This window comes from Vulpes lagopus, chromosome 2, assembly GCF_018345385.1.
Source record: "Vulpes lagopus strain Blue_001 chromosome 2, ASM1834538v1, whole genome shotgun sequence".
Lineage (NCBI taxonomy): Eukaryota > Metazoa > Chordata > Mammalia > Carnivora > Canidae > Vulpes > Vulpes lagopus.
The window spans coordinates 25521874-25537912 of NC_054825.1; the positions used below are offsets into that span (position 1 = coordinate 25521874).

The window sequence follows — 16039 nt, forward strand, 5'->3', positions numbered from 1 at the left end:
AAGCACTGTGTTTCACATTTATTTTTTTTTAAGATTTTTTTAAAATTTATTTATTCATGAAACACAGAGAGAGAGAGGCAGAGACAAAGGCAGAGGGAGAAGCAGGCTCCACGCAGGGAGCCCGATGTGGGACTCGATCCCAGGACTTCAGGATCACGCCCTGGGCCAAAGGCAGGCGCTAAACCATTGAGCCACCCAGGGATCCCCCGTGTTTCACATTTAAATTTCACAACTCTGTGAAGCTTCTCTTGGGATTCAAAGCTTTATTATAAGCCACTCAAGGTTTGGCAGCTTGGTTTGGATATTTCTGTGCCTGATACAACCCTTGCTCCTCCTCAAATCCTTTATAGTTCAAGTGCCACCTCTGCCAGAAATGTAGAAGTCATTATTGTCATAGAGACCTGAATATGAAAACTGGTTCTGCCGTTTATTTATCAGCTGTGTGATTTGGGGCAAGCTATGTGACTTCACTTTCCTAAGCTTTAATTTCCCCACCTGTAAAATGAGGATAACAGTACTTTATGGGGTCATTTTAAGGATGAAATGACATAGTGCATGTCATGGGCCCAGGCACAAAATACATTTTACATGGTGGTTGCTATTAATATCAATTTTTTTTTTTGAACATGAGCAGAGGAAGAGGAAGAGCAAGAAGCAGACTCCTCATTGAGCAAGGAGCCCAATGTGGGACTAGATCCCAGGACTCTGAGATTATGACTTGAGCTGAAGGCAGATACTTAACCAACTCAGCTACCCAGCTGCCCAGATATCATCAATGATTCTTGCTGGCCCAGCCCACCCTCACCTCTCCTTTGAGATATGATCATAGCATTTAACCTGAACCAAACCATGCAACAAAAGGTCACACAGTGACTTGCTCACTTCATGTATGAATATTTTAACTCTCAATCATATCATGCAACTCTAAAGGGCAGAGATCTGTTTTCTCTTCTCAATGCCAGACATAGCACCAGAGATGTTATACGGTCATTTTGTGAAAAAAGGTAGAAACTTTATCTGAGAAGCACTGCTTTTTTCCCATCTGGCCTAAACCCCAATGAGACCCTTTAGGAGGCTCACCCGGCACTTGACCTCATCCCCAATGTGGTACTTCTTCTCTGGATTCTTTATCAGGATGTCAGCCAGGTGCATGGGAGGTATCAAGCCTCTGATTTGCTCACCCACCTTCACCAGCATCCCATATGGCTCTATGGTCAGCACTGTGCCCTAGGAAGTACAAAGAAAAGTAGTCATCATTCCTCAAGAATGGCTTTTTTCCTCTACCTCTTACAACAAAGTAGGTCATATCTCTCTTTTGAAACTTAGCTTCCCAAGCTAATTGCTTATTAGCCCAAATGTCATGGGGTAAAGCACACACCACACACACTGACTTGAATGCAATCTAGTTTGTTAACGGGTACCGTCACATCTTTTTGTGGGAGTATGTTCTACTTCACAAGCACATTCTCTGAAGGAGGGGACTATGTCTCCTAAGGAACAAACTCTACAAAAGAGATATGCTCAACTGGGGGTTAAATGGTTGGACATGGGCAGCCCGGGCAGCTCAACGGTTTAGCACCACCTTTGGCCCAGGGTGTGATCCTGGAGACCTGGGATCGAGTCTCGTGTCGGGCTCCCTGCATGGAGCCTGCTTCTCCCTCTGCCTGTGTCTCTGCCTCTCTCTCTGTGTCTCTTAAATAAATAAAATCTTAAAATAATAAATAAAATAAAGTAAAATAAAATAAAATAAATTAAATTAAATTTAAAAAATAAAATAAAATAAAATAATAAAATAAAAATAAAAATAAACGGACAGGAGAGGCAACTGCAAGTGACTTCTTACTAACACCCCAGGAGTTCAATTACCACACAACTCCTTTTTTTTAATTAATTAATTTATGAGAGAGACAGAGAGGGGCACAGACACAGGCAGAGGGAGAAGCAGGCCCCCCGCAGAGAGCCCGATGTGGGACTCAATCCCACATCCTGGGAACATGCCCTGAACCGCAGGCAAACGCTCAACAGCTGAGTCAACCAGGCGTCCCACAACTAACTTTTGATCTCATCTAATAAACACCATCAAATCCCAAGATTTCTGACCTACTGCCTCTGGGTATTTGGGGGATGCTATTAAGACTTTATCTTGAAATGAATTACATTACCCAAGGGAAAAAAAAAGAAAGTCCAGTTAACAGGCAGAGGCAAGGAACCTGACTTTAAGTATGTTCACATGAGAACTAATGAGCTGACAGTTAACCCATGAACTAAAGAATGCCTAAAGATGAAAGAGTATCTAACGAGATGCTTGATTCTTACCTTTACTAATGCCCCAGGTTTGATGTCATGATATCTAAAGTACTGAGCTTCAATAATAGACCTAGAAAAAAAAGACAATACATTATTAAATAAGCTAGGGAAGAGGCTACCTAAAATTCAGGGCTAACAAAATCATGCTGGCAGGCAAGAAAACCCTCACCAAGTCAGGCCAGGAGAAAATGAACATGCATCTAGAGAGGAACACACTTCTACACCCCCACACATGTTGATGACAGACTTACGGCCTCAGAGAGAGCAACGCCATCTCATCCATTTGGCTGTAATCAATGATTCTACACTTGTGAATGTTCCCTGGTTTGTAGGCCTCAGCGTTGAAGACATTCTTAGAATCGGAGAGATGGCTGAGCTACAAAGTACCAAGTGATTAATAGCAAGCCAGACACAGTAGATCTGAGGCAAGCAGATATGAAAGCACACTGACAAGACTCAACACATTTATCACCTCCCATAAAAACACTATTGATTTCCTGTTAAAATAATTCTCTAAAACACTGCTCTTTACCATCAAAGAATAAAAGGTCAGAGAAAAGTCTAGATCATGGGTCAGTAAACTACAGCTGACGAGTTAGGGCCTATTTTCACAAATAAACGTTTTACTGGAACGTGGCTATGCCTCTTCATGTACATACTCTCTATGGCTGTTTTCTGGTTACAACAACAGAGCCGAGTAGTCAGGACAGAGATCGTATGGCCCACAAACCTGAAATATTTACCATTTGGGCCTTTAAAAAACTTTGCCAAGCTCTGGTGTAGATCTTAACTCATTCTTGTACTACCATCGACCAAGTATCAAAGTCAAAGTACTCCTAAAGAATTCAAATACAAAAGACAGACATTGTTCTAACCCCTATGCAGAGTCTGCCACACTTGGGGATATTCAAAAATAGGAAACTAATACAAGGGATGGAGAAAACAGAAAAGGACCCATGTGTTCCCAAAGTCCTGCTAGTCGTAAGATCTTGATGAAACAAAAGTCTCCTCACCCGAGCATAGGCCAGTGCCCCATCCTTCAGCCTGAAGGTGGCCCCAGCCTTGCTGAAAAAGCTCTGCACGGGAACGTCATCCAGCACAGCTCCCAGGTGCTGGCAGGAGAGCCGGGTGAGTGAGCGCCCAGGCTGCAGGAAGACGGGGCGCAGGCTCAGCCGCACGGCCCTGGTCCGAGGATGGACACAGAGAACACAGGCTCTTACCTAGACAAGGGAAAGAGAATAATGAACAGGAGGAGGCATACAGGAGATAAGGCACCCAGAGCACACTTTCAGAGGTTTAGACTCCACATGTGCTGACCAGGTTATGGATGGAAGTCCTAGTATCAGCTTATGCAATCAAGGAGCATGTGGAAAATTCAAACGAAACGTCCCAGAGGAACTATGTGCAACTAAATCTGCTTACTCAAGGCCCGGAAAACATACTAGGTCCGCTCAACACTATGAGGCTAATAATGCATATGTACCAGAAGCCACGACTGGTGTTGCTGTATCAGAGGCTCATCTGAAAAACACCAGAAATAGCCTGCTCTGATTACAAGGTTACAGTATGTAAAATGTCTGCATTTTGTACACAAATATGATTATAAGGAGAAAAGGTTACTTAAAAATGTTCACCAGAAAGTTAATATTATCACTAAGTGGTGGGAAAACCTGTTTAGATAAGAAATAGGTCTCTCTAGACTCTCGTAGCATATATTACTGTTAAAAACAAAAAAAAAAAGAAAAAAATTATTTTAGGATTCTTTTTAAAACTCTGAATAACATATATTGGGACTTTCTTCCTAAATACTCAAAATCACTACAGAAAATGTAGAAAAATCAGCCAGAGTTAATCATTATTAACACTTGACTGTATTATTTTCCAATATGTTTTTTAAAGATTTTATTTATTTATTCACAAGACACACAGAAAGAGAGGCAGACACCGACAGAGGGAGAAGCAGGCTTGGTGGGAACCCGATACAGGACTCGATCCCAGGACCCCAGGATCACCACTTGAGCCGAAGGCAGACACTCAGCCACTGAGACACCCAGACAGATGTCCCATAACCTTCCAATATTTTAACCAAATGCACCATTAAAAAACTTTTTAGGGGCACTTTGGTGGCTTAGTTCATTAAGCATCTGCCTTCGGCTCAGGTCATGATCCCAGGGTCCAGGTATCAAGCCCCACATCAAGCTCCCTGCTCAGGAGGGAGTCTGCTTCTCCCTCTCCCTCTGTTCCTCCTCTGCTTGTGCTCTCACTCTCTCAAATGAATAAGTAAAATCTTTAAAAAAAATAAATTTTAAAAATAACAAAATTTTTTCAGGCTGCCTAGGTTGCTCAGTTAGTTGAGTGTCTTGTCTCTTGATTCAGCTTAGGGTCATGATCTCAGGGTCATGAGATGACCCCTCATGGGCCTCCATACTCAGTGCAGAGTCTGCTTGCGATTCTTTCCCCCTCTCCTTCTACCCCTCCCCCAGCTCACACTCACATGTGCACACATTCTCTCCCTCTAAAAGAAATAAAATTTTTAAAAAAATAAATAAAATTTTTCCAACATTGGATTTACTTTATCCATAGCATTTTTAAGCCATGTTTTTTAATTTAAATGTATATTTTGTTCTTTTATGTTAAATATACTTCTTAAAACACTTTAACAGCAAAAGATTCATTACCCACCCACTCCCTGGATCAAATTATATAAAAGAGTAAGAAATACAAACTGTAAGTTGCCATCTTTTTCCGAGACTCCTTCTTTAATCTCAGTCCACAGAAATAACCACAGTCGCTTCCTGTGGTCCTTCCAAAATGCCTTTTATTCCCCTCACCGCCTCTAACATCTGCACACACGCAGCCCTAGGATCTGTTCATAGCTAACTGTAATACTGGACAGCTGTCTGGGATACAACTGGAATCAAGAAAACATTTCGAAAGAAAGAAAGAAAAGAAAGAAAGAAAGAAAAAGAAAGAAAGAAAGAAAGAAAGAAAGAAAGAAAGAAAGAAAGAAAGAAAGAAAGAAAGAGAAAAGAGAAAGAAAGAAAGAAAGAAAAGAAAAAAAAAGAAAAGAGAAAAGAAAAGAAAAGAAAAGAAAAGAAAGGAAAGAAAAGAAAAGAAAAGAAAAGAAAAGAAAAGAAAAGAAAAGAAAAGAAAAGAAAAGAAAAGAAAAGAAAAGATTTCTTACTGCTTGATTTGAGAAATATGTTCCAGCTTTCTTGGGATCTAGGTGCATGAAGTCGACCAGGCCAGTGAAGAATGTGAGGAAGTTTAGTGTAAGGCCAACTGGAGTTACCTAGAAATAAGTGGAACAAGAAGGAACCAAGAATGTGAGACACTGTTCATACAAATCCCTTACTGCCATATCTTCCACAACTGTGTGCCTCTCTCCTCTGCTGGCTAACCCTTATTAATTCTTTTTCCTGTAAAATTAAGTGGCAGGACAACTCCTGGCATTGGCTGTTCTATTATTATTATTATTATTATTATTATTATTATTATTATTATTATTAAAGTTCACCTTTCTGGCCTGAGGGGCATCAATCCTCACCCACCTTAAGATATCCCAAAGGGATGGAGGGTAATTTGCACAAGGATCCTTGGGGAACTACCAGCCTGACAATGTGGACAAATTGTTGCTGACTTGGTGATCTGCGTAGACTAAGAAGGCAAAAACCAAATGCTGGCAAAAGGGAGATACTGATCATGCTGATTTGCCCCACAGAGCCCCCTAAAAGCCAGGGAATTAGAGGTGCAAAGCACCTCAAAAGACGAATGAGGCAGATAACTGAAATCCAGAAAACAGAGTTAAATACCTAGGTCCTCTCCTCAAATTACAAGGTCTACACTTCTTCCACCTCCATGGAAAATGAGAGTTATTCTCTGGGAAATCTGTACCAGACTCAAAAGACAAGGAAGAGTAGAAACCCTGAAAATGCAGATTAAGAAAAATTCTGAATATCATATAGATATAGATATGGAGACATCCAGGCCCTCTCCCATCTAGCTCTCAGGCAGCCACGATTATACCCTCCTGAGGAGAGATTAATAGATCCCTTCTACAGAAATCTAATATGCCAGAGAAGACTTGTAACAATGACATTTGGAGCTGCTCAAAGTCTGCTAGCTCCTAATCCGGACAGTGAAGTCAGTCAGTCAACAAACCCACCCAACCAGGCACACAATGTTTTTTAGCACCTCGCTCATAAAATGGCAGTCAAAACAAAAATTCAGTACAGATTACAAAGTAAAAATCGACTCCCCCAAAAGGTAGTTATATAGACAAATACATGTACATACCAAAACAAAGGAGAGATGAAAAAATAAGAAATTAGGAAACTAAACTTTAGGTCCAACATTATCCAGAGTTTGAGAGAAAGAAGAGGAAACTATATATATATTTTTAAAAGTCTGATAAGGGGCTAGTATCCAAAATATATAAAGAAATCTTACAATGTAATAATAAAATCTAATTTTAAAGTGGACAAAGGACTTCTGAATAGATATTTCTCCAAAGAAGATATACAAATGGTCATAACCCAATCGGCATATGAAAAAATGCTCAACACTGCTAATTATTACAGAAACGTAAATCAAAATCACAAGGCGATAGTACATCACACCCACAGGCTGGCTATAATAAAAAGCATAGTAACAAGTTTTTGTGAAAATGGGGAGAAATCGGAACCCTTAATTGCTTGTAGGAGTGTAAACCCATGCTGCCACTTTGGCTGTTCCTCTAAAAAGTTAGTTACCGTATAAACAATTCCATTCCTGAGTATATGCCTAAGAGAAATGAAAACTTATGTCCCCAGAAACTTATGCACAAATTTCACAGCAATATTACTCATAATAGCCCAGAATGGAAACCACCCAACTGCCCACTAACTGTGTCACATCCACAATATGAAACAGTATTTAGCCATAAAAGGGAATGAAGTACTGATACACGCTACAACATGGATAAACCTTGAAAACATTAAGTGAAAGAAGCCAGACACAAAAGGCCACATATCGGGTGATTCCATTTATATGGAATATCCAGAATAGACAAATCTAGAGTCAAAAAGTAGAGCCAAGGGCTTGAGAGAGGGAGGGAGGGATGGAGAGTGACCACCAATGGGTACAGGGTTTCTTACTGGGGTGATGAAAATGTCCTGGAATCAAAATAGTGGAATAGTGGAATCAAATAGTGGTAACAGCTTCACAGTTTTGTGAATACAATAAAAAATCACTAATTTACACATTTTAAAAGGATGGATCCTCCTATATGTGAATTACATGTCAATTTGAAATAGAAAAGAAAAACAGTAATACAAGAAATTTTTTCAGAAGTAAAAGATCTGCATTTCCGAATTATAAGACAAATAAATGAAGAGAGATCCACACCAAAACATATCATAAAATAAAAATAAAAGGGATAAAGATAAACTCTTGAACTCTTCCAAGAGTTCTTATTTTATAAGACAAATAAATGAAGAGAGATCCACACCAAAATATATCATAAAATAAAAATAAAAGGGATAAAGATAAACTCTTGAACTCTTCCAAGGGGCACCTGGGTGGCTCAGTCAGTTAAACATCTGACTCTTGATTTCAGCTTAGGTCATGATCTTGGGGTCGTGGGATTGAGCCCCACACCCAGTTCTGTGCCCAGGAGGGAATCTGCTGAAGATTCTCTTCGTCACTCTCTGCACCTCATCCTGCTCTTGCACTCACTCTTGCTATAACAAATATTTTTTAAAAAATTCTTAAAACTCAGGGGCACCTGGGTGGCTCAACGTCTGCCTTTAGACCCGGTGATGATCCAGAGTCTGGATTTCCTTCCTCCACCCTCCTAGCAGAGGTATATCAAATTTATGGTTAAATCATTATTCAGTACTTAAATTACTATGATTATATAAATATTATGTACTGCTGAGGTAGGTAACATACTACAATGGTTTCTTGAACAGCTTTTTTCCCTGGAGTTGATAATCAGCTTTGTTTATATATATATATATATATATATTTGATTTGATTTATTTGACAGAGAAAGAGAACGTAATTAGGCAGAGTGGCAGGCAGAGGGAGAGAGATAAGCCACTCCCCCGCTGAGTAGGGAGCCTGACTCTCGGCTTGATCCCAGCTTGATCCCGGGACTCTACTACTACTGAGCCACCTAGGCACCCCTGTTTTTGCCATTTGCTAAATTCTCTTCCTATCACTATTTCTTAATACATTCTATTTTTTTGCTCATACTATAATTTTCCATTAAGGTGTTCAAATCTTTAGATATCCTCTTACTTTTTTTTTTTTTTTTTTTAAACCACCTAGAGCCCTTTTTCCTGTTAATCCTCCTCCAGTCTAGACTGGCTACTATGGTAGGATTCCTGCAGAGCTGGTATTTTAGAATTTCCTTTCTCTGTCATCCTGGATCCTTCCCCCAATTTCTCTTATGTTGGAGTCTTCTTTGATTCCACATATTCCTCTTTTTTGGTTTACTCATTTTAGTATGGCACATTCTCCAGAAGCATCCTTGGTAAGGTACATATGGGAGGTTAATTTCCTGGCCTAGCATGTTAAGGATCCCCAAGACCACTCCCAGGTTCGCTGATGCACTAGAAGCTCTCAGTGGACTCAGCATATAGTGACACCTGTGACTGGTTTATTATAGTGAAAGGAAGCAAAGCAAAATCAGCAAAGGGAAAGGCACTTGGAGTACCGTTTCTAAGAATCCTTTCCTAGTGGATGCACAAACAATGCAACTGTCTGTTCAAGAAGCTCATGAGAGACTCTGTGCCCAAGGCTTTTTACTGGGGCTGGTAATGTAGGTACCCTCTGCCTGACATGTACCAAAATCCCACATTCCATATTGTTGACACAAACAATTCAGGTACTGAGAGCCACTCGGTTCTGGGAATTATGGCAATCTTCCTATTTTCAGACACCAGCCAAATGGCCAAACTATTTGTATCAAAAGTGCCAACAGGCTTTCTTTTCTAAGGATCACATTCTGGGTCTTACCGTGTTACCTCTTTTCTGCCCATAAATTTGATATACCTCTGCTAGGAGGGTGGAGGAAGGAAAGGGAAAATTAGGAAAGCCAAATATTCATCTACCATGATAAGAAGTTAAAACTCAATGCCTAAAATTGATAAAACAAGATATCAACAGAAACTTATTACTTAGAAATACGGAGGTAAATTTCCAAAGATGAAAAAGTTAAAGATGGAGTTAGGAGAGAGAAAACAGTTCTTTGTTACGTCTTTTAATACTACTTGACTTTTTCAGGGTGCCTGGGTGGTAAAGTCAGTTAAGCATCTGACTCTTGGTTTCGGCTCAGGTCATGATCTCGGGGTCCTGGGATTGACCCCTACATTGGGCTCTGCACTCAAGCAGAGTATCTGAGATTCTCTTCTCTCTCTGCCCCTCCCCCCTCTCTAAAATAAATAAATAAAATCTTAAAGAAAAACACCAAAAAACTATTTGACCTTTTCAATCAGCACTCTCCAAAGGAAACATAAGCCACCCATAAATATAGGACTAAGTTCTTGAGCAGTCACATTTTAAAAACTACAAAGAAACAGGTGAAATTTATTTTAATAATAGTTCAATCCAATACATCCAAAATATTAATTCAACATATGGCACTGGCTATACCTTAAGTGTGACCAACAATGACCAACATCTACCATTAGCACAATTTTAGACTGTGCACATGCAATACTTGAACAAAAATTATCTCTATCTTAGAATATAGTAATGACAATGAACGGCTTACCTTCTGTACCTGAGCTTTGACGACCAGTCCTGGTAGCAAGTTATTAAGGGTCCAGTTTTGCTCCTCAGTAGCAATGGCAGCAGAAACTTCAGAAGGAACAATAGACAGACCAACAACTCCTCCATTGCCTTTCACTTCTTCAATGATGCAGTTCAGGTACTGACCCACCTTCAGTTTCGCACCTGCAAGCCCAAGCCCCAGCCCCAGCCCCCAAAGGAAAAATACCTCCATGAGAAGGGCTCTTAACTTGAGCTCAAGCAATATCTGATAAGATCCACGGTCTATGTGCCCAGTTACCAAGTAATACTCATATTCGCAATCTCTCAGTGACCAACTACAAGAGGGGAATAAAGTGACCCTGACTGATCTGGAATCAACACCACTTTAAAATACGAAAATCTCAACAAGGCAGGAAGAGTGCTGGTTCAGAGGCCCTGGGGACCCAAATTTCAATGGAATCTTCTAGGTGAGAAAATGTGAAATTGGCTCTCTTTGCACGGTGGTTGGTTCAGCTGGCATCATGCGGTGGTGCTGTGGCAGCTCGGGGTGGTGCCCATTCTCCTACACCGGGGCCCTGCTGGGTGTTTGAAGATTTCCACGGCTGTTACCCTTGAATCAAGCTTGATTATTCTGGAAGCCTACCTGGGGCAGTGCCCTTTCACAGATAAGGTACTAATCAGATACTGAAGGGCTGAAGTTTGTAATTCACCCTCTTGGATCAATGCTGTTGAGATGTCTGTACCCTCGGAATGGCTCCTGCCACTCGAACCTGCAGGCTGTGAAGAGTCACATCCTTTTTCCTTGGCTACTATGGGTTTTGTTTATGTAGAGGATACCTCCTATCTGGTTGGTGTTGGGCAGATCCTAGAAACTTCCATCTAATTTCCCTGCATTAACCTATGTAAGCAGCTGTCAACTTACTGGAGGAAAGAAACTGCCCAGAAATTTTGAGATGCTTAAATACTTTCAGACCAATTAGACTTATTTAACATGAATACTTATTTTTATTAAAACGATTCCAATAAAATATTTTATTTAATTTTTTCTTTTTTTTTTTCAATAAAATATTTTAAAATAAGTTTGGTCTCCATAAAAATAAGGTGGTACCAAAAGATTTGCGGAAGTAAAAGGTAACCTATATGTGAATGAGCATCACAGTTGACATCTAGCTATATACCTCTTTACAGCTTTATAGAAAAAGCTAAAATGAGGTTGACCTTAAAATTAAGGATTTTAGGGATCCCTGGGTGGCGCAGCGGTTTGGCGCCTGCCTTTGGCCCAGGGCGCGATCCGGGAGACCCTGGATCGAATCCCACGTCAGGCTCCCGGTGCATGGAGCCTGCTTCTCCCTCTGCCTGTGTCTCTGCCTCTCTCTCTCTCTGTAACTATCATAAAAAAAAAAAAAAAAAAAAAAAAAATTAAGGATTTTAGGTGGTATACCACAGGATTTTAATGAATTAGATGTTAAGTAATGAAAATTTTTAGGGTGTAGAAATACTAACACTGAGGGTGGGGACGCCTGGGTGGCTCAGTGGTTGAGCGTCTGCCTTCGCCTCCAGGTGTGATCCTGGAGTCCCGGGATCAAGTCCCGTATTAGGCTCCTTGCATAGAGCCGGATTCTCCTGTCTGCCTCTCTTGTCTCTCATGAATAAATAAAAAAATCTTAAAATTTCCCAGTTCCTGGGATGGGTGCATTTAGGTTTCTAGTCATATACTCTCTATCTATACCAGGGGTGATTCCCTGACATTTGCACCTATCTGAAGTTGTGTTATAGAATTTTAAAAGATTTAAGCATGTAAAGCAATGCATAGCATATTCTATAAGGTTGTGCCGGTTTATGATCAGTGATCTCATGGTATCACGTGTTTCCCTGTATCCTCCTGACTTCAAGTGGTGGTAACAATTTGGGCACCAGTTTGGGGCTATTAACTCCTCTTTTATTTTTGTTTTGAGTCCCATACTGGGCTCCCGTTAGGGAGCCTGCTCCTCCCTCTGCCTGTCTCTGCCTCTCTCTGTTTCTCATGAATAAATAAAAACACTTTTAAAATTAAAAAAAAAATGTGAAATTGGTCCATTGGATCTCAGACCCTGTGACTCATTGGTCTTTCATACATATTCCCTTTCATATTTCCTCTATCAGCCAGAATTGATGCTGATTTTAGCAAAGCCAAACAGCCCCTGAGGTCATCATTCTGTCATTTTACTCAGCAAGTGGTATTTAAACATGCACCACCTCAGTACCATGTACTGGCCCTTTTCTTCCCCCTCACCTTTGTTCTTCTGTCGGATATACTCCTGGGCTTTCTGTAATGGCAGAAAGGCTCTGGCCCCACTAACACCAATGTCCACTAGGTAGCCATGGTCTTCCAAGCTGGACACAGTGCCTGTGAGCAGCTGGAGGAAGACAAAACATTCCCAAGTTCAAAAGCCGAAGGTAATGGGACACACAACAGAAAATCCACTACCAAACATGAATGTTCCCACCATCAATCTTAACATGTCATCCCATAATCCTCCCCCCAGCACTCCTCCCAACAACTTCAGTCCCACTAGAGGATAGAAATGAGAAAGACATCAACTTAATTCTCCCAGGGCTTGAGGGATCTTACGGTTTCCAGACAGTGAAAAGTGTTACACACACACACAGTTGAATGGAATGACAAAGAGGGGTTTCTCCCCAGGAGAATTTTCAAAAGATAGGGAAGACTATTGTTACACAAAGAGGAGTAAATCAGATGGCCCTGCAATGTCAATCCCAGAACCGTGACTAATCCAGAACTAGTCTTCTGGCTGTCACCACATCTTTTCTAAGAGCATCCAAGACTTCAAAAAAGAAAAAAAACCTTGCCAACCTCCTTTACATTTCATGGGAAGCGGTATGGAATTCAAATCTGGCTCTTACTTACTAATTTGGTCTTTGACAAGTCATAAACCTTTCTGAGTCTATTTTCTCAAATGTGTAAGAGGAACACCTATATATCCACCTCACAGGGTTGCTGTAAGAATTTCTTCAGATGAAATGTCTAAAACAGCACCTGCCAAACACCAGGCTCTTGACACTTGTCAATTTCCTGCACCTTGGCTTACTTTTATTCCCCTTTCTAGCCAGCTTTCAGGGCCTGTCCCAAACTGATTGCTTCTAACTAAAAGTTAGAAGTTCATACTGATCTTAATTATAAGAGCACTGTTATTTGAATCGTTTATACCTGTTGGAAGTTGAGACTGGGAGCTAGGAACTAATTCCTCCTGAATCTCTCTAGGGACTGGGAGACACATTGGTAAGCTGCCCATCAGTGCAGATGACAGATTATTTGTCCTATCTACCCTGTCTCTGTGATCAGAGAGCAGCCCTCAAGCATTCCCCACAGATGCCAGGCAGCCTCTGAAAAAGACTTAACCTGTGGAGGACAAGTAAGCCACTTTGAAGAATTCTTTATCCCTGCTATGTCTCATTGAAGGCTTGTTTTTTTTTTTTCTTTTTTTGCCACCAGTGAACCATCCCTTTCTCCCCTCCAAGGTAATGTGATTAGGCTCAAGTCTTCAATTTCCTATAGGTACCCAAGCATCCAGGAGACCCCTCCCCGCCCCAAGAAAAGACTCCCCGCCCCAAGAAAAGTGTAGCTATGAAGCTGGGTACTCCCCCAGGAGGCAGGGCAGGAGAAAGGCACATTGTTCACTCCTTTTTCTTTGATCCCATACATACCATGCCAGGCTTCAGGGCCTCAGCACTTAGCACTTCGTTGACATTTTTGGGGTTCAGAGATAGCTTGACACTCTTTTTGCCCCTCTCTGTGATGCCCACACTGCTCACCACACATCTCACTAGCATCCCAGGTGAGAAGAGTTCAGACAAGCAGACCAGGTCCTACATAATACAAACGAGAAAGATCCAAAACATACTCCTCCTCTGAACCAGGATACCATTGCTCAACTCTTGCTGAGTGGTTTCTCATCCTCAGACCACAAAGAACCCGCAAGGCAGACAAAGTGAGTAACTGCCCACCAAAGAAAGAGGGATCTGTCACTAAGTCACAGTCTTCAGTTTCAGTAGAAGGGCTTCAAATATCTCCACAGAACAGGCAGATGTAAATGACTTGTCAAGAGTTGTCTGTATTCGTTGTCTTCAGTTCTTCACCTTTTGCTCACCCTTCCACTCACTATACCTGTGCTCCACCCTCACCTACCACTTTATCTCCCAATAAAATCATCAGTGACCTTCATGTCACTAAATCCAATAATCCCTGTCACTGTCCCTCTTATATGTGACCATTAAAAAGCATTTAACACTGATTGTGGCACCTGGGTGGCTCGGTCGTTTGAGCATCTGATTCTCTTTCAGCTTAGGTCTCAGGGTTGTGGCACTGAGAGTCTGCTTGGGATTGTCTCCCTCTCCCTCTTACCCTCCCTGCTGCGCACATGTGTGTGCACGCTCTAACATAATATAGTATGGTATAGTATAATATGATATGATATGATATGATATGATATAATATAATATAAAATAATCTTAAAAAACCCTTGAGGGTCAGTCTCTCAGTCTCTTCTCACTCTATTCAGTCCTTCTAGGCATATTTTTTCCCCTCTTAGTTTCAACTGCCCCCTATGCGGAGCAGCCTCACACATGTACATTTCTAGCCCAGACTACTCTGAACTCTGGAATCATCTATCTACTGGATGTCTCAACCATTTCTCAAATTCGACACTGCACAAAATAAAATTGTGATTGTCTCTCCCAATCCAGTTCTCTCTCAGAGTTTCTCCCTCAGGATGGCAAGGCTGACCATCACATCACTTATAACAGAAGCCTAAAACTCATCCCCCCATCAAATCCATCAGCACTGACTTTACCTCCTCAGTCCTCAGTAAACCCTAAATGCAGCCTGCTGTCCATCCCAGAGCTAGACTACTACAATAACTCCCTCACTGGTCTCTAAGCAACGACACATACATCTTCAATCTATTGTCTATGCTGTCTACATGTCACCCACCCTCATGAGGACACTTCAAGGGCTTCCCATTGGTTCTAGAATTAAAAACCAATCTTTAACATGGTCTGGACTCCACCCAGCTCTCTTGCCCCATCCCACACCACTCTCCCTTGCTCTCTCAGCTCCATATTGTGCTCCTTCTGCCTGAACTCCCTTCCTTCTTTACCTGGTACACCCTCATCCTACAGATCTCAGCTTAAGCATCCCTTCCCCAGGGAAGTCTTCCAGGCTCCCTGAGCTAAGTCAAAATCCCCTTATTTAAAAAAGAAAAAAGGGACATCTCGGTGGCTCAGTGGTTGGGCATCTGCCTTTGGCTCAGGTCGTGATCCCAGGTCCTAGGACTGAGTCCATCGGGCTCCGCACAGGGAGCCTGCTTCTTTCTCTGCCTGTGTCTCTGCCTCTCTCTCTTTGCCTCTCTCACAAATAAATAAAATCTTAAAAAAAAAAAAAAAAAAAAAAACCTACAAACACTTGTAACACCTTGTATCTTGACTTCTTTGCAGTTAGCAAGGTTGTAATTTTACATCCACTTGAATACCATTTAGTTTCAGTTACAGACTATATTCAGGCTTCCCTTACCTTCAGAGGTTCTTCTTGAGCTACCTGCTCATTCAGCTGCTCGGTATAGGCATCACAGATTTCTGTTGCTTGCACAAAGCCCTGGAGGCCATTGGGCAGACTGATAACCAGTTCTAGTTCATGTACCTCCTTCACACAACCCAAAATCCGTATCCCCTCACGCAGGGACTAAAAGGGAAAAAGTGAAATGTGTATGACAGGGAAAAGAACAATGATTGAGGATGTTAGGGGGTCTGGCTTTTAGTCCCAACTCTGACATATAAAAGGTACAGGAAATACATGTGTGTATTATGTCAGTATACTTATCAGATAGCTGACTGAGCACCATAAAACAGCATGAGGCTACAGAGGGCACTTTTGTCTTTTGCTTTACTCCAAAGACCCCAAACTCAAAATGAAGGAAAC

General features: G+C 41.3%; 1 protein-coding gene across 1 annotated transcript in view; it reads right to left on the reverse strand.

The window, feature by feature from the left end:
* PDCD11 (programmed cell death 11) overlaps positions 1 to 16039 on the reverse strand; it is a 44650-nt gene that overhangs the window by 24734 nt on the left and 3877 nt on the right. Inside the window, exons 4-12 of the mRNA XM_041745090.1 lie at positions 15635 to 15802; positions 13771 to 13932; positions 12338 to 12461; positions 10067 to 10248; positions 5492 to 5599; positions 3321 to 3527; positions 2559 to 2683; positions 2317 to 2377; positions 1081 to 1227 (exon numbers count right to left, since the gene is read on the reverse strand). Coding sequence (XP_041601024.1) covers positions 1081 to 1227; positions 2317 to 2377; positions 2559 to 2683; positions 3321 to 3527; positions 5492 to 5599; positions 10067 to 10248; positions 12338 to 12461; positions 13771 to 13932; positions 15635 to 15802 — 1284 coding nt within the window. The remainder of the gene's footprint in view (positions 1 to 1080; positions 1228 to 2316; positions 2378 to 2558; positions 2684 to 3320; positions 3528 to 5491; positions 5600 to 10066; positions 10249 to 12337; positions 12462 to 13770; positions 13933 to 15634; positions 15803 to 16039) is intronic.